The 18,405-nt window shown below is 45.9% G+C and overlaps 1 protein-coding gene across 1 annotated transcript; it reads right to left on the reverse strand.

Moving 5' to 3' along the window:
- FLVCR1 (FLVCR choline and heme transporter 1) lies at nt 1–11,088 on the reverse strand. The gene is made up of 10 exons (XM_005143885.3): nt 10,465–11,088; nt 7,502–7,646; nt 6,851–6,991; nt 6,501–6,568; nt 6,148–6,251; nt 4,907–5,017; nt 3,650–3,755; nt 3,336–3,447; nt 2,598–2,665; nt 1–1,484 (listed from the first exon to the last, which is right to left on the reverse strand). Exons 1-10 carry the CDS (start codon nt 11,086–11,088, stop codon nt 1,422–1,424), a joined length of 1,542 nt encoding a protein of 513 aa, XP_005143942.3. The 3' UTR covers nt 1–1,421.
- Nucleotides 11,089–18,405: the final 7,317 nt, after the last annotated feature.

Raw genomic sequence — 18,405 nt, forward strand, 5'->3', positions numbered from 1 at the left:
TCTACATAAAACTATTCTCTACATTTACAGTGAAATGAGAAAAAAGAAAAGCATTTCATGATACTTGTCATACTGAAAGACTTAGTTTGGAGTTTAAAAGGTCCCCATACCCAACTGTAACAACCTGTGGAAAACTTCAAGTAGGATTCCACCTCCTGGATGGCATGACATCTGTGGGAACTCAAAGAGATGGCATCATTGATGGCAATGAACCTGCAGGCTCAGCTTAAATACTACCAAAGCTTAAGTGTCTGCAGAAAGTCCACCAAGTCAGGCCTGACTTATTCAGTAATAGTAGGGCTCCACTGTTATTGTGCTGCTATCAGTTCTGGAGGTGTAGAGATACAGCACAAGGTAAAGGAGAATAGTTTAAAAGCACCGCAGTGAGAAATCCACATCCCAAATTCAGATCAATCTAATAACACAAGGTGAATGTTAATGAAGTCGGCTCCTTTTGTAACCAAGATGTATGATATAAACAGCAAATGTTTCCTCAAAATGAAACATCACTATTTTCCCTTCAGTCATCCTTACAGCTCTTAACTGCACACGTGATTTAAATCGTATGAGCACAAAAACATCTCTTAAGACAAGTTACACAGTTCATAACAGAGAAACAAATGCACAAAAGGATAGAACACGGTTTGATACGCCACAAACACTCAGAGAAGGTTTAACACACAACATGGAATTTCTTCAGCAGCACTGATTAAACTCAGGATGAGGCAAGGATCTTCCTTACAAAGTAAAGGCACCAGCTCTTTGTAAACACGTACTCCTCTCATTTTAACTGAGAAAGCACTCAAATGTGGAGGCAACCTGTGTGGTAGTGTTCCATTGCCTATAAATACTCCACAGTAGAGACAAAGGCCTTTCTCCTCCTTTGCATTTAACAAGAAATGGGGTTTTTCTTCAGTTTATCTAGTGGGAGACTCTCTAAATCTCCCTGGAAATGTTACAATGAATCTGTAAGACAGCGTTTTCTTTTATCTGCCTTCTGATACCCATCGAGAAGTTTCAAGGCAAAAGCAATGTCAGTCTGAAACACACACGTTTGCAGTCATCTCTTGTTTTCACCGTTGTGCTATAGACAGTTCCCCAGAAGGAACCATTGGCTTATATTAAAAATACAGATACATTTAAAAAGGAACTTGTGATGCCTGGAGAGTGTTCACACAGTTCTCTACTAATGAAACTGCAGAACTTGAAACCTGCTATAATAAATACTCCATACAAAAGTGAACTGCCTGCGTCATGGGCAAAATGAACTGAGCATCTTCCTAGTTCCTATCACGCAACAATCACCGGCATCACCAAACACATTTTACTACTCATACACACAAATCCAGTGATTACACTAATTACTATTGTTCGGTAGGCAACCAAACTTGTGCATTTCTAAAGCCACCTTCTTTGAGCTTTTATAAAGCTGACTGAACTTTTAATGCAGTGTTTTCTGGTTCGACAGGACTCTCAACTGGAACCTGGAGAGGAGGGAGAAAAATAAAGGACAAAGCTGAAATTAAGCTGTTATTCAGCAGAAGCTCTTCCCAAACTCAGTATTCCTGGGTAACTATACTATTGGAGTCTAACATACTATGTAGTTGATTAACCAAATGGGGCATTAGAGAAAGCCCCACTTTACCTTATCTCAATAACGGAAAGAAAACCAAACCAAAACACCAGCCCCCCCTGACAACCCATAGAATTGAGTTTTGTAGTATAACTCTAAACTGTACATTTAATACATACAGGTATTTATCACATGGAGATAAACTTTCAGGTCTTTTCTCCATTATATTTAACACGGTAGAATCTTGATGATCAAGGTTTGGTATCAAAATGCTATTGTACTTTAACAACATAGGCAGCTCTCCATTATTTATGGTGATCTCAGGGTAAGGACTCCAGGTCTTTGTTATATCCTGGCTAATATAAATGAAGCTGTGGGCCAATCTAGGCTAATTCACCAGGTGATAATAGAAACCAGACAAGCCATGGACCACTGCCTACAGTCAGCATGTACAACCCCCAGACAGCCCCCTACCCGGGCTGGTAAAGCCACAGGATGCCACACTGTGCACACACAGCTGCACAGGTTTCAGGTTCAAGTTAGCTCATGGGGCACCAGATGCTAACAGTGTGCACCTGATTGAAAACAATCAAAAACTGCAATATATGCAAGACACCTACATGTGACAGAGGATCCTGCAGTGTCCGGCTCCAAAAAGCTGCTTCATGATAGATCCAAATGACCAGAAATCCCACAACACTGAAAGAAAGTTTCCAGTGCCAACCTTACTGCTCCTAGTAACTGTGATCATCTGAACAACCTGCTGAAACATGGGACTGGGACCTCCTGAACAGCAGGAAGTGTGCTGTGCTCCCCCTTCATTTAAACTGAGGGTGCTCAGCAGAGCTAAGGGGAGAAACAGATACCCGAAGGAATCACCCCATGTGGCTCTGTTGTTCCAAACCAGATGGAAACAGTCCTAGTATGAGTTTTTGCAATTCCTCTTTTGCTGCTAGTATTATGCCAACAGAAGCCAAGCATTCAAGTATGGCAATGCAATCATGGTAGAAGAGTCACCACTTACAGCTTTAACATCCAAATTCATTATCCCTGAATTCACATTGTGTCTTCGCAAATCTGATTTTATTAAGGCTGTAACAAGGAAATGAAGAGAAAGCTGGTCACAACTTTGCAGTGACATGCATTTCAAGGGAAACATTCATACAGTGCAACTACATACAAGGTGCTTTCAGCACATACTCAGAATACCTGTATTCCCTCTGCTGCATTTGGAACTTACTGACAATTTGAACTTGCTCCTCACAAGGCACACACAGAAAAAGACAATGGAAGCTTTTAAACCACGAGCAAAGCTGGATGGTTTTAGCATGTTCAGCACATTTCTAAGTACCAACATGTGCAAGTCACTGGTACAGTTCAGGAATACATCCAGAGTTTCTTGCATTTAGAAAACTGCAAAGTGTCTCCATGTATGTATTTGTTTACATGCATTAACCTACTCTGGAGATAGACATCTGCCTCAGATTCAAGACATGACTCCCAAAATGGGTGAGAGATCTGTCACCCTTAAAACAAAAGGTCTGTGTGCAGCAAGTACTTACAGTGAAAGCGAGAGCAAACAGAAAGAACACTAACCACTAAACCCTGCAGCTGTAACTTCGGTCAGCCCAGACAGGAAACCATGTACTGAAACCCTAGATGGCCGAGACATCTAAAAACTACCCAGCAATTCACTATGTCAGAAAAACCTCCATGTTTTTACATGAAAGGGAAATCATTACTTACGTTTCTGGTTAATTACCTGTTAAGATAATGCCCACAAAGATCCAAGCACAAAGGAAGAGGTTTCCTGCACGAGGACTGTAGTCTGTTGTGAGTTTTCCTTGAACAAGTGTGAAGATAATTCCAAATATCTATGAGCAAAGAAGTGGCTTCATCAGGATCACACAGAAAAGAGCCATCACTTTACCTCGCAAAGTTTTAGGTCATATCTTATGGAAACCAAATTGACTACAGCAACACAAAGGAGACTTAAAAGCCAAGTCTAAGAAAGCCACCTTAGGCAGAATGGCCTTCCTGAATACTATTTTACTTGAAGAAATAAAATGATACAACCTGTGCTGATGCATTAAGGAGACCTGAGGAAGTGCCTTCAGACTCTGGGTATGTAATTTCCACAGCAAACTCAAAGCCAAGTGGGAGATAGCCAGTCATGAAGAACCTATTGAAGAGGAGAGCAAGAGGATGGCCTTCATCTATCACTACAGCTAAGGAAGTCAGACATAAACACATGGTATTATGAATTAGCTGGTATCCCAAACTGTCCATTTTCAAGACCTAACATGATTCAATACTTGCTTCACTGGCTTCATTCCCTCAATTTTATCCAACAATTTTAGACACACATCTTTCTTTTTAGGACAAAGGTGTTTTAACCTATTTGTCCTGTTCCGCATAACCACCTGCACTCCACACATAGAATCATAGAATAGTTAGGATTGGAAAGGACCTCAAGATCATCTAGTTCCAATCCCCCTGCCATGGGCAGGGACACCTCACACTAACCCATATCACTCAAGGCTTCATCCAACCTGGTCTTGAACACTGCCAGGGATGGAGCATTCATAACCTTCTCTGACGCATCCATGAGCCACTCCATAGTTGAAGCCAATTGATTTTAAATGGAAGTCACACACAAACATCATTTTATCAGGCCAACCATCCATGCTGGAGGACAAAAAGGGACCATCGGTAGGAGGTGAAGCTGGACACTAGAATGTCTGCTAGAACCTGCTGAGGAAGATGCTGAGGGGACTCACTGGTGATGGGCTTAATGCAGTTGAGGTTTCTAAAGTCTAACTGGTTTTTAAAGTGAAAATCTCAAGGCATTTCTGGCTCTACCTTGACCATTGTGCCTGGATTCAGCACTATTCCTGCTGGGCCTTTTACATGATGAGAGGTGCTCTTCTTAATGAACAAAGCACCCAGCACGTTGCTTAGGCTACCAAAACTTTGATCCAAATCAACACACACAGAAGCCAGCCTTCCTAGAGTTTAATCACTTATGCACTGGTCAACAGAAAGGTGTAGCTTTACTGCAGAGAGCTTTCTGAACTGGACCCAAGCTAACTGACCCCATACAGACTGTTGGGTCCATAAAATGGGAAAAGAAATTCACTGAGAAGTGAGTTGCTTTAGGTTTATTTTGATGTAATTGAAGGTGAAACCCTAGTAAACACTGTCTGTACTGTGTGCTATAGGCATAGCTGAGAGGATGGCAACAGAATATACAGTAGAATCATTTAGTTCACATAGTTAGATACTGTTTCTGAAGAGAACTGCAGGAAGCCTTCTAGCCCTCTAAATGCTCACCCCAGTACTCCTCCAGTCACAAACACCACTGTAAGGTATCCGAGGTCCAGGGTGAAGGTAAACACCAGCATTCCAATGAAAGAGAGAATGTAAACGATCAAAGTAGTTTGTCTGTAACCCAACCACAATAGAAAACAATTAACAAAAGTTAACACTGTTAGCATAAGGTCATAGCACATTGCTGAAGCATGGAAAGGTAACAGAAACGTTACTTATTCTGACACAACCGGCATTCTACAGCTAGAAAATCTGCTTCATGTAATTCTGACTCAAACATATCATGCAATGAGAACATATCCCTCGTTACTGCCTTGGTTATATGGCTGCTTTACTCAAGACTAAAGACACTCAGACTCTTAAAGAGTGGACAATCACAGCAGATACTATTACCTTAAGATTGTCTTAGTTCTCTCTTATGTTGTACCTCTTGGCCATGCTGCAGCACTGCCCATTACACAGTATGTCAATATATGAGCAGCCAGATCAAACACTAATAGCAATAAAAGTCAGCCTAAGAGGCAAGTCAAACAAATCTCATTACAATGTTCCATTTATATTAACTCTGGAATAAGGGATGTCATCCAAAATATTAAAGCACATGTTATTTATAAGCCAAAATACATGCAGAAACACAGCCAATCTGTAGCATTAACATCCATGAGGTTTCTAGAGCTCCCGCACATAACATACTAAGAGTCCTAGGGGAGAGCTACTCCACTGCAAGCAGTGTTCCAGGACACTGCTTACTCCTGGTGGGCACCACAACATCAGTGATGGACCCAGGAGCTCCTGCCCCAGAACAGAGTTCTGCTCCATGGTCATTCCCTGAATTTAAAGCAAATATTACACTTGCTAACTGGACCACCATCAACCATCCATTTCACAGACCAATGCAGAGTAGGTTTTGAGCTTTTATGCTTTCCTAGGAGAAGGAGCCCACTGGGCCACCTGGCCACTGTATGTGAGACATACAATGCCTTCCTGGTTAGCCTTACGCTCCTGAAGAGACAGGAGTACAAGCAAAACCCCTTCACATCTTTACATACTCCTCTCATTTCTCTTGGCCAGGAACCAGTGTCAAGCTTTTGCCTCAAGAAGCTAGTCTCCATCAAGGCTGCTAAAGATCAGAGATGAACTGCATTTCATCGCTGGTTCAGTTCAGCTCTCAGGTTGCAGTGTTTTTCCAAGGCAATCGCACCAGCCTCCTACCCCTAACCCCACACATGCCTACCCACACTTACTTGTATGTTTTAGTGTAATCCAGCCACAAACCACAAATAATCGAACCCACCATTCCTGCCACCACCAGTGTCAAGCCAATTCTCCCAGCGTTCACTTCTTCTCCCTTTCAACAAATATTTATATGGTGCTCATTAATAACTTGCTTCCACTCAGAGTCAAGTTCAGACCTCTTGGTAGTCATAAGCACAAACACATACTCCTATGACTCCCATAGCTGTATGGTGCAAGAAACTGCAGGGGGGTACAAAGGAAACCAAACGTCTGAGCACACATAGCACCTACACAACAACACACATCACCTCTGCAAATGGTCAGGAGAAAAAGAAATACAAGGAAAATCCAAGAACCTTACCTCATAATGAGTTAATATCATCTGGTTTAAGAGTGTGGAGACAGAATAAAATGCTCCAGTCATAATACCTGCAGTACCAAAGGAAAAGCTTCAGCTGTTTCAGGTGTTGCCATGCAAATCTGCTATCCTAAAGAGTACCTTTAGGTATTTCAGACTCACGTCAGAGGCAAAACCTTTTACAGGTCAGGCGAAATCTCCTCCCCAGACCTACAAAGGGTATTTTGAATCCTGGCTGCTGACTTAAAGGTTGTCACTTTCTCCCATTAAAACCCACCACAACTAAAACCCATTGTACTTTCCACACACACCCGGACTGCTCTGCCAGACTACAGCCAGACAGCCCCACTTACCATAACTGATGAGCAGAAGTACAAATGGAGTATTTCTGAACAAGTTAATAATTGACTGCTTGTAGGAGTAATCCTCGGGAGGCACAGTCTGCAGGACTGCTTGAGAGTGACTAGGAGGGTACTTGGGCTTTTCTTCAAACACTGGGGAAAGAGAAGAAGGAACCGGTTTGATTCCTCTTTATGCCTTTTCCTTTCTGAAGTGCCTGAGTCTGATGGATTTCAGATTAACTTGTGCTTTGTACACTCCCATTCTAGATTCTCTTGTGGAAGAACCAAGCCACAGCCCCAAAGGATGTGCTAATGATTTGGTCACATCTGATCGCTCCCCACATAAGGTCAAAGACAGACTTCATCTGCAATGTGTCTAGACCTCTGTATCTTATCCGTAAGACTAACAGAGAGAATTCACATTATATTATAATGGCCTTAGAGCAGAAAGAATAAGTGAACTAAATACTCTGAGAGGTCACCCCATGTGAAGCAGACATACAGTAAGCCAGTTGTCATTTAAACCTGGCACATTGGGTAAGCAAACAAAAGTAAACTGGAGAAAAAATAAATCTCAGCTGTTTTAAGCACAGGCAGATGCTTTAAGTGTGATGTTGTAAACACTCCCTGTGGTCACCATTTAAATTATAAGGGAACACTTACCAACGCCTGTTAAGAAGAACAAAAGTGTGGATACTATTGCTGTTCCATAGAACATGATGCTGATGTTATGTGCCATTAGATCGATATCTTTCGGTGTATTTGGAACCAAAACAGGTGGCAACAAAAAGCCTATTGCAGTGCCAAGCTGTAAAGCAAGAAAAGAAAACCAAAACTCATTTCACTGTGAACATAAAAACTTACAGAAGTAGAAAACCTTACCAGGTAGAATCCAGAATTTATATCATAATAAGAATTAATCAAACTATGAAGGAAAAGTGTTCCTTTAGCACCATGCTTCTGAGCCATTTGCTTTCAATGACATTTCACAACCAGGTCTTTCATAACTCAGGTTTTAACCTTTTCATTTCTAAATGAAACTGCAAAACTGCACCTAGCACACAGCACATTTAAGAGCTAAGCATTAAGCAAGCCTTTCTGCAGAGGAATCTTTCCCAGGCAAACACAGTGCATGCACATAAATCTGTATTGATCATCCTGCAACTGAAGTCCTAGAGATAACAGAAGCTACTCTTGTAGCAATACCCTGCTTGATCAAAATGCTCCACTTGATGTCCACATCCTGCCACCACAGTAACAAAGACTGGCACACCAGATTTATTGCAGAGCTGATAGGGCAGAGAAGAGCAAGAGAAAAAGAACATCCTGAATAAGGACCACAAACCTTAAACCTCCATCTGCAATTATTACTAAGGAAATAAAGAACAATCACAAAATAAAGCAGCAGTGAGTTTGTATCTGGAGTCAATTCCAAAGCAGCAACTGATTTTGTACGAAGGAGAGACAAAACACAAGGACTGAGACTTTGTGTATATATATAAAACATTTTAAAGCACAAAGGAACAACAATCTTGGACTATTCTCCAATTTACGCCTGCTGCTCCTCCAAAACTAAACTGAATCTTGAAGTGTTAGAACAGGGTTATTTTTTTAACTAAAAAACAACAACCCCAAACCTAAATCTATTTCAGGTAAAAAACGAGCACCAAAGACTGTAAAGAGCCAATATAGTACCCACAATATTGGAAGAAAGTAAAATGATACCATTTTCTCCCCTTTTACACCTGGAGAGGTTAAGACCAAGAGTTCCAATGAGTGTGATGTGCCGAGTTTCAGATGCTAGATGCTTGTGGAAATCAGCATTCCTAGCAACCCTCGACAGGTACATCCGCTGCATTCCCTGTGATCTGTGTTGCAACTGCAAGTGATCAGCATCTGAAGATAACAGGAGCAATGTGGCTTTTGACAACTGCAGTGTCCTTCCCTTCTGGTCCCAGCCCTGTCTGCTCTAGCACTGAGGTTATGCAAAGAAACCCCACGACCAGCTGGTTATAGCAACTGTTATACAGTTCACTTTGTGCAGTGAAACATGCACATTGAGACTGTATCATATTGCACAGGCAGAAGCGAACTGCACTGGGGTATACAGGCAACATCACTTCTAACTTCCCACTGCCTAACTGGTCATTTCAGTGCTCTTACAATGTAGTTTGAAAGGGCTTTTAAGTATAAAAACTGAGGACAGAAATTCTCTTGTTTGACACCATATCAGTCTTTATGGGTCACAAGCAGGACTGGGATCTTAAGACCTACACAGCTCACAGCTCTGAGCTAGCAGGGTACAGGAAGGTGAAACCCATTTTGCCAGTGCACTCCACAGGTGCTTCCCTAGCAGAGGCCCATCAGGCATGTTGGTGCACTAAGATCCATCCTTCCAGAAGGGAATGCGCTCCAGAAATAATGAAGGTTTCTTTTGTTCACACCTCTGCTCCCGTTTTCCTTGTGCAGCTTTCTCATGGTTCCTATCTGCACTCCCACTGCTGTCCTGCATCACTTCTATCCCTGCATCCAAGTGAAGCATCAGACTCAGAGCTGGATCCTTAGCACTGTACTGCGGAACTGAAACTCCAGTAACTCCTGCTACTGGGAGAACTGGTGTGTGTCAGAAAGAGCAGAAATTTAGCTGCCAAACCTGATTCCAGGGCACAGGTGCAAAATTCCTGCTCAACTGCTAAAACAACCAACAACCCCTGAAGTGTTCACTCCAAATGGGGCAGTTGACTTGTCCACTGGAAGACTTCAATGCAAAACCAGAATGTTTTGGGACAGCATTGGGAAATCTGTGACCAGCAAAGGATGAACTAATGAGCAACCCTAACTGTAAATATGCAACACTAGTATTACCACTGTAATAATCCAAAGATCACAAACATAAAATCATTACTCACACGATAAACTGCACCTACGACCTCATCCCACACCAGTGATGCTGATGGGAATCTCAATGTTTCGTTGCTACAAAACAAGCAGGGACAGTGGCAGGGGAGAGAACAAGGCTATGGGGAGGTACCATCTCTTCACCCATGCTTTCAGATACACCTGTTCCAGCTCTCTGAATCTGGCCAGGACCTGAGAGCTTCAGTAAACCTGTGACTCCATTGTCAGCTCCCCACAGTGATGGGAACTCACAGCGCTACAGAAAACTTCATGAGCCACCACGGCATTGACCACTGGCACCTGGCGAGTCCAGGCCATATTTTAAAGGGCAAGAACTAAAGTATGTTGGAATTGGGGCTCTCCATCAAAGGTCACACACTCAATCCCCTGCCAGCCAAGGGTGTATTCAATCAGCTGGATGATGCCAAATGCAAGCAGCAAGATCCTGAATGCAAGAGGAAGAGGAAGCGGAGCAGGATGACTTCTGCAAAGGGTCTCAACTGGTGTACTCCAGGCAGCTGAAGGAAGCATGCAAGCTGCTACACACTGCCACATAGCCAGCGTTCTGCAGAGCAAGTCTGTGAGGCATCATCACCTCCACTGCCCGTGCTCCATCACTTCTCCTCTCTCCATCTCCATCTCTTGAAGAATACTTTCTCCCACTTTAACGACCTATGTTTAACCCAACACCACACCACGCTCCGGAGGAAGCCTCCCTTGCCCCCTACCTGGTTGCCCAGCACAGCCACGGCGCAGGCGGTGGAGACCTCGGTGGGGCCGAACCAGACGGATGCGATGCGCGAAGGCAGCCCCAGGATGAAGACCTGTGCGACGGCGCAGACAGCCTGTGCTGCCAGGGTGAGCGGGTACCGGCTGGGAGCCAGGCTGCCGCACTTGAGCCAGGCTCCCAGCCCGTTGAGGCCGGCACCCAGCAGCGCCGTGAGCCGCAGCCCGCGGGTGTCCAGCAGCCAGGTAGCGGGCAGGATCAGCGGCACGTAGGCCACCATGTAGACCATGGAGAGCCAGTCTATCTGCGTGAAGGAGACGCCGTAGAAGACCGCGAAGATGTTGCTGAGGATGCTGTACTGGATCCACTGGAAAGCGTTCACCAGCGAGTAGCTGCTGAAGACGGCCAGCACCGCCAGCCGCCGCCGCGACAGCCGCGTCTCCACCGGGCCGCCCGCTGCCGACAGCATGGCCTCGGCCTCCGCCCGCTCCCCGGCCCGCCCGTCCTCCTCCTCCTCCTTGCCAGGTAGGAAGCCGTTGCAGCGCTGCCCCGGGGGCGCGGCGCTGGCCGCCGGCATCCCCCCGCTGTCCCCTTCCGCCTCCTCCTCGCCGCCGTCCTCCACCATCTCGGCCGTCTCCGCACCCAGCTCCCCGGCAGCGGCGCCCGCAGCCCCGCTCCGCCGCACAAGGTCACCCGGTTCCGGCTCCGAGACCACGGCCGCCGGCACAGCTCCGCCCCGGCCGGCGGGAGGAGCGGGACGAGCGGGAGGCGGCTCCGGGGAGGCGGGGGTGGTCTGGGCGGCCCTGGATGCTGGGAAGCTGTTGGGGTGCATGTGCGCCCTATGTATATGTGTGTGTATGTGTATGATGTATGTAAATGTAAATACATATGTATGTGATGTATATGTAAATATATATATGTATATACACACAAAGAGCCTTGTATATGTGTGTGTATAATTAATTATTTATTTATTCTATAGCATAGAATCCCAGAATGGTTTGTGTTGGAAGGGACCTTAAAGCTCCTCCAGCTCCAACCCCTGCCACAGGCAGGGACCCCTTCCACTGGAGCAGCTGCTCCAAGCCCCTGTGTCCAACCTGGCCTTGAGCACTGCCAGGGATGGGGCAGCCACAGCTTCTCTGGGCACCCTGTGCCAGCGCCTCAGCACCCTCACAGGAAGCAGCTTCTGCCTAAGAGCTCAGCTCAGTCTCCCCTGTTCTGGCAGGTTCAAGCCATTTCCCTTGGCCTGTCCCTACAGGCCCTTGTCCAAAGCTCCTCTCCAGGTTTCCTGCAGCCCCTTCAGGCACTGGAGCTGCTCTCAGGTCTCCCCTTCAGGAGCCTTCTCTTGCCCAGGCTGCCCCAGCCCAGCTCTCTCAGCCTGGCTCAGAGCAGAGCTGCTCCAGCCCTTGCAGCATCTCTGTGGCCTCCTCTGGACTTGTTCCAGCAGCTCCACATCCCTCTTGTGCTGTTGCCCTAGAGCTGGACACAAGACTCTCAGTGAGCTCTCACCAGAAGCAGAGCAGAGTGGCAGGATCACCTCCTCTGACCTGCTGCTCACACCCCAGTTGATGCAGCCCAGCACACGGGTGGTTTCTGGGCTGCGAGCACACACTACCAGGTTGTGTTGAGCTTCTCATCAACCAACACCCCCAACCCTCACCCCTCAGGGCTGCTCTCAATCCGTTCTCTGCCCACCCTGTGTTTGTGCTTGGGATTGTTACATATATATAAAAGCCTTACAGTATTTTAACCCCATAAAGGCTGCCCATGTGGGTTCAAATTCAGTCTGTCCTGGAATGGGCAGCACACCTTGGGTTTCACTGCCACAGTGCCCATAGAGCATCGTCTCCTCTATCCACCTGATGGCTCGGCACACTGACTGTCATCTGCTTCCTGCACATGGATTCCGCACATAAGGAATAAGTGGGCATCAGGGAACTGTAGAGACAAAGAGGCTAAGCCTGGCAGTGGAAGGAGCACAGGGATGAAAGCTGCCTCCCCATGAGGAGAATGAAGTTTATTTACTTTTCCATAGGCTTCACAACCATTACTTCTGATTTACTCCCATTTCTATGAGAAACAGGGCCAAGGGCATAGCTATCCAGGAAGAGAAAGTTACGCCATGAGAAACATCCATTGCTGGAGTCCGCTTGAAACACATGGCCTTGGATGTCAACATTTCATGGACAATTTATTAGCTAAAGGCAGAACACTGATGTCAAGGTTTACAGCTCAACTGCTGTAATGATGTTACTGTTTCTCCCCTAGCCTATGTTCCATTGGAAGTAAAAGATTAAACACTGATTTATAAGGTATTTATGATGCATATGATTTTCAATGCAAAGGTTGATGTCTTGATGCACTGAAAACCTACGTGGCAGGAGAGCTCCAGGTACTTGTCATCCATAAATGTTTAAACAAGAAAAGTACAGCAGCTCAAGGAAGGGCTTTCAGAACAAAAGATCTGAAGTTCCAACTGAGCTAGAAATGACCGATTTTAGCAGGATATTAAACAAACCTCAATAAGCTGGACTTGAAAGAAAGTAGTTGGAGTGTCACATGTTTCAATTTCTTGACTGAAAGCCATTAGAGAACACAGGGGAACACGTAAACATCCTCTTCCTCCTATGCAGTCCTCATCCCAGCAACATTTGCCCATTATCCCACAGGATAAAGCCCATTATCCCAGTTGGAAAATGAGTGTTTGCAACACAGGACACAACTGAAATGTGTGTGTAGCTCCAGTTTATCTGTTGTGCTGGTTTCAGCAGTAGCAGTCATTTTTCTCCTTCTTGGTAGCTGGTGCAGTGCTGTGGTTTGACTTTCGAGATGGGAACATTGCTGATAGCAGCGATGTTTTGAGTTACTGCTCAAATGTTTGGTTTGTCCAAGGACTTTCTGAGCCTCATGCTCTGCCAGGGAGGAAGGAGAGACAGGACACCTGACCCAGGCTAGCCAAAGAGGCGCTGGCACAGGGTGCCCAGAGAAGCTGTGGCTGCCCCATCCCTGGCAGTGCTCAAGGCCAGGTTGGACACAGGGGCTTGGAGCAGCTGCTCCAGTGGAAGGGGTCCCTACCTGTGGTAAGGGGTTGGAACTGTATGATCTTAAAGTCCCTTCAAACCCAAACCTTCATGACAGCAATCAATGTAGCAACATGCAAAGTAAGTACCAGCTCTGGCAGAATGGCATTCAGGCTGTTTAAGCCTTTGGGGATAATCTTATATTTCCAATGAAGTGCAAACACAGGCTGAACAGAGTATTTATGTCCCTTAAGACCTCAGACAGTACCAACAGCTTATAGCTTTTAGAAACCTTAGGAAGGGAATGAATGGTCCATACTGAGACTTGCAAATACAGGAAAAACTATTTGCTGTGACTGCTCAGCTACCTCTCTTCCACATCCACAGCCCTGTTTTTCTGTCCTGTTGTCTTCTGCCATGCTTACGTTTTAAGGTATGCATAAACCTAATTGCTTTTAAATGAGTGGAAAGGATTTACTTTTTTTCCCCATTAGGTAAGTGAAATTTGGAATATACATATCTGCTTAAAATAGTCCACAGGGAGGAAAAACCCTATCATGAAACCATCCTTTCTTACCCCAAGTCAGAAAAGCCCTCTGTATTGGTGAATCCTGAGGCACTAGCTGTTTTGCTCCATTTCCTTCACCATTCCCCCAGTGTTACAGTACCTTCCTTAGTCCCTGTTTCACTGAGTTTCCATCTGACATACTTGTTCAGGTGTACTTTGTGATGTGCTTATGTTCCTAGGTCATTACTAAGTACACCCCTGTGCTTTCCACCCAGCTGTCTTGGTATTACTGAGCCTTGAGACATACATTCAAAGAAAGCAGAGCAACACTCAGCAAGTTCATTGTTTTTATCTTAAACACTCATGTGTTTGCTTTTAGTAAGCAAAACAGCCTTCCATCAACAATAAAGAGTGGCTGTGGAGGTGAGCAGAGTTACACATGGCAGTCAGCACAGTAGAGACATAAGAGCAGGGGTCACCTGGGGAGACAGCCATGTGAGGTCCAGAGGAAGGCTCTGCACCCACTCACTGTGAGCCACTAGCCTACAGTGATGCCCCAAACCAAACATGGACAGATCTGCCTTTCCCTGGATCCAGTTCCCTATTGTTTTTGTGGATTCAGCAACATAAGACATGTCAGCAGTCACATGCAAACGTAGCTTCAGGTCCTACTTTACACTGACTCCTGATGCTGTTTTGAACAGGCCCTTAGAGCTGGAGGGCACAGAGTGAACTAGGGCTGCTCCAACCCGCCCTGGGCTGGACTGAGACCAAAAGCAGCAGGCTGGGAGAAACACTCAGCCCTTTTTCCAGCCCCACCTTTGTAATCTGCTGTTCCAGTTCCAAAGGGTGGAATAGCTGGCAATGGACTATACCCAAACACTCATTCCTGATCCCTCACGAACTGGCTTATGGCCAGATTACACAGACAGTGCACACCAAAAGCAGTAGTGCTCAGTTAAACCTGATCTTTGGTTTGCTCCAAATATTTGTTTTCCAGTGATCACTGCTGGCCATGTGTTCTTTCACTTTTATTGCTCTTTGCATCCATCTGAAGTTTAAGAGTCTTTCACAAGTGTTGGATTAAATCCAACTCGTTTCTATTCAGCCATTGCCCCGGGCACCAACAAAAATACAGCTATGATCCTTCCCTGTGTATATAAACTGCATGCAGCATGCTTATTAATAAGATAAGCTTCTTTCTCCCATCCTCCCTCCTCCATTGCAAGTTGCATATACCAAGGGCTGAAACCTGAACTTGAATCAAGTGCTGAAGAGTAACGGGACAGGAGGTGCATCTGCTCCTACGCAAACCACTGTTCAAGCTCCCTGAAGGCAAAACCAGGTCCTCTTTCATTTTCCTGCCTTTGTCTCAGTGAGAACCTTTCCTCTGCAACATAGCATGGGAGAGAAGATGAAAACTACCACAAGCAGTCCTTTTAGGGAAGCATAACCCACTTATCAGTGAAAGGATGGTGTGGGTGCTAACAGAAGAAAGGGAAGAACCATAAAATGAAGTGTCCTATGGGAGAAAGGCTGGGGAGTCTCCCACATCCTTAGCAGATGCACAGCTGGAAAGGAACACTTTTCTAGCTCACATTTGGCAAAGCCGCTGCTATAGATGTAAGTGCTCACAAGTGTTGTTATGTTTTTCATCTCAAGCCATTGAACACTTGGGTAAACTCAAACTTCAAAACAACCCCAAGTGTTCTTTAGAGGATGCCTGTGGAGCCGAGATGCAGGAAACAGATGTGGGGCTGAGTTAAAGCCTGATGTATGAAGGAGATACTGTGAAAGGTTTATGGCAGGTCCAGTTGTTCTGCTGTGGCCAGCTGCAGTGCATGGATTCTCTGCTGCTCCTCACATCACTGAGCTGTGGACATGAGCCATGGACTGAAGTCAAGTCCAGCCCAGCCCAGCCCACACAAACACTTGACAGAATGTGATGAGCCTCACACTGTGATCTAATGCCTTTCCTAGCTGACTTCTTTGGGAGAGACAGAAGCTCTTAGCAGCAAAGAAACAGAGCAGAAAACAGCACCCTCCAAAAGGGAACATACTTGGAAGTAGAGTAACGTGAATAATAAAAAGCAAGGAAATGTGACATCAGCTATGAAAACACTCCTGGTAAAGATCTGAAGTAGCTTCTCTAGCTTCCCTACAATGTCCTCATTGCAGGAAACCAGCATTTCAGACATCCATCAGTATGCCCCCTTAGTTGGGATTTTGCCATTTTCATTTTACTCCTGCACAGAATTTTAGCCAGGAAAATATAGGTTTGGATTTTAATCACATCTCTTTTCATATCTATCCATGCAGAGGGATGGAAGCAGAGCTTACAATGAGTTACACCTTCAGACAGTTTTCATACAATCAAATCAAGCAAACCCTGGTTCTGCAGAAATAGAGCAGATGAAGCTGGTCGCCAGCTTATCTTTCCTGAAGAGCAGGAGGACTGGTTCCACATCCTGGAATAAAACAGCTCCAATGCTTTCTAAGACTGCTGGCTGCTAAGCTGAGCCACAGCAAACAAAGCCACACTCATTTGTGTGCACCTTGAAATGCAAACAGCGAAAGCAAGAGTGTGGGGCAGAGGGGACCAGTCTGCAGTGTTACTAACAGCTTCTGAATAGCCTCATCACCCAGCCCTCTGAGAAGAAAGTGCAAAGCTAGATTGGAGGGGTGCTAGTGCAGGTAACTCTAGTGAGCAGGGGGAGAAAGACCCCAGTCTTCTGGACACCTCCTCAAGCTATCAGTGCCCCAGCGTTCACCATCACATGCCATAATCTGCATCCACTGGGACAGCAGGGATGGAACAAGACCACTGCATGTAGCTGCACCTCTCCAAAGAAAGGGCAACTGAAGGACTCCAAGAGGAAGCTCTGATCATCCTGACACCACAGCAGCCCCCATGTGCTGGTCAAGAAACAACCTCTTTGGATAAGTGCTGTGTCCCTGCCTGTCAATGGGTGTTGTGCTGACTGGGAGCACAGAAAGGATTTGTTTGGGGAGTACTGACATTTGCTCATGCATGTTGTATACCACATTAGTCCACTGCACATGCCATTGCCTCAACTCAGCACAGAGGTCCTGTGTAGTACAGAGCTAAGTTTCCACCCTGACTTTTCCAGTCAGGAACAATGACCCCTAAAGAGAAAGGAAGTTATATAGTGATCCGTTGACTGGGGCTCCCCACATGGTGCTCCATTTAACTTCTTCCCACAGTGCTCCATTTGTCTGCTTCCCCCCCTTTGTTGTGTGTCCAGCAATGTTCTGAGCACAAAAATGCTCTCTATATGTTTATAGCAATAAGCCAGTGCCAATCAGGACTTCAAAGCTGCCCTCTGCAGGTAGTGCACTTCACAAAGGCAGACCTTCCTGCTAGATAACCCCAGGTCCTTTCCATTTCATGGGCTCACCAGTGCTCATGTGCTGAGCAGACCTGGGAGGGAGGTCCCAAGCAGCAGGTCCAATTCCACCCGGGAGATGTATCGACTGCCATAGACACACTCCATGTGAATCAGTTCACATGATAATGGTCATACTGTCTCCTAGCCCATGTCCACAGCTCAGGTTTTGACAATGGTCAACAAAACTTGACAGACAGAGCTCTTGGTTTGTGGCCACATGGATGACACCAACCCTCTCCATTTGTCCTTGAGGCGACCAAGAGGGAGTGCACACCCAGCCTGACACCAGCAGCTATCCCAACACAGCCTACCCAGCTCTGGACTGGCTCAGCACATGCTATTTCTTGCCTAAATGGCAATCCAACAAGCACAGGGAAGCAACATGGAAGGGAGCTGGGGAATTACGGGGACACACAAGAAAACTGAGGTATCCCCGCAGGCAGAGGGTACATGGGGGAACTGGTGGTACCATGGCAGGGATCAGAAAGACATGAAGGGAGCTGGAAATGCAGCACTGGGAGTACTGGGCCATAGTGGGAGCAACACAGGACATGCGTAGGAGACTGTGAGGAGCTCAGAAATCCCTGGAGCTGGAAAGCTTTATTGGTTACACTGCTCACAAGAAAACTTCTATCAACACAGGATATGTGCTTTATCTAAGCTGCAGCTGGGCACTGAAGGAGACAAGGGTCTGCACTTTGGTGGCAGAACATACAGCCCTGGCACAGCCAAACTAGTGCACACAAAGTCTGCATATTGAAGGAGTTAAACCCAGAACCCACACAGAAATGGAATCATCGACTCTGCCAGGTTGGAAAACACCTTCAAGATCCCCAAGTCCAGCCATTCCCAGCACTGCCAAGAACTGAACCACGTCACTGAATACAGAATACACGTGGGAAGGAGGCAGGCACCGCACCTGGACCATGCCTGTCTGCTCCACTCTGGATCAGAGGAACCCCAAAACACAGAGTGACGAAGTCAGGAGCCTTTGGGGGGCA

This window comes from Melopsittacus undulatus, chromosome 3 (genome assembly GCF_012275295.1).
Source record: "Melopsittacus undulatus isolate bMelUnd1 chromosome 3, bMelUnd1.mat.Z, whole genome shotgun sequence".
NCBI lineage: Eukaryota > Metazoa > Chordata > Aves > Psittaciformes > Psittaculidae > Melopsittacus > Melopsittacus undulatus.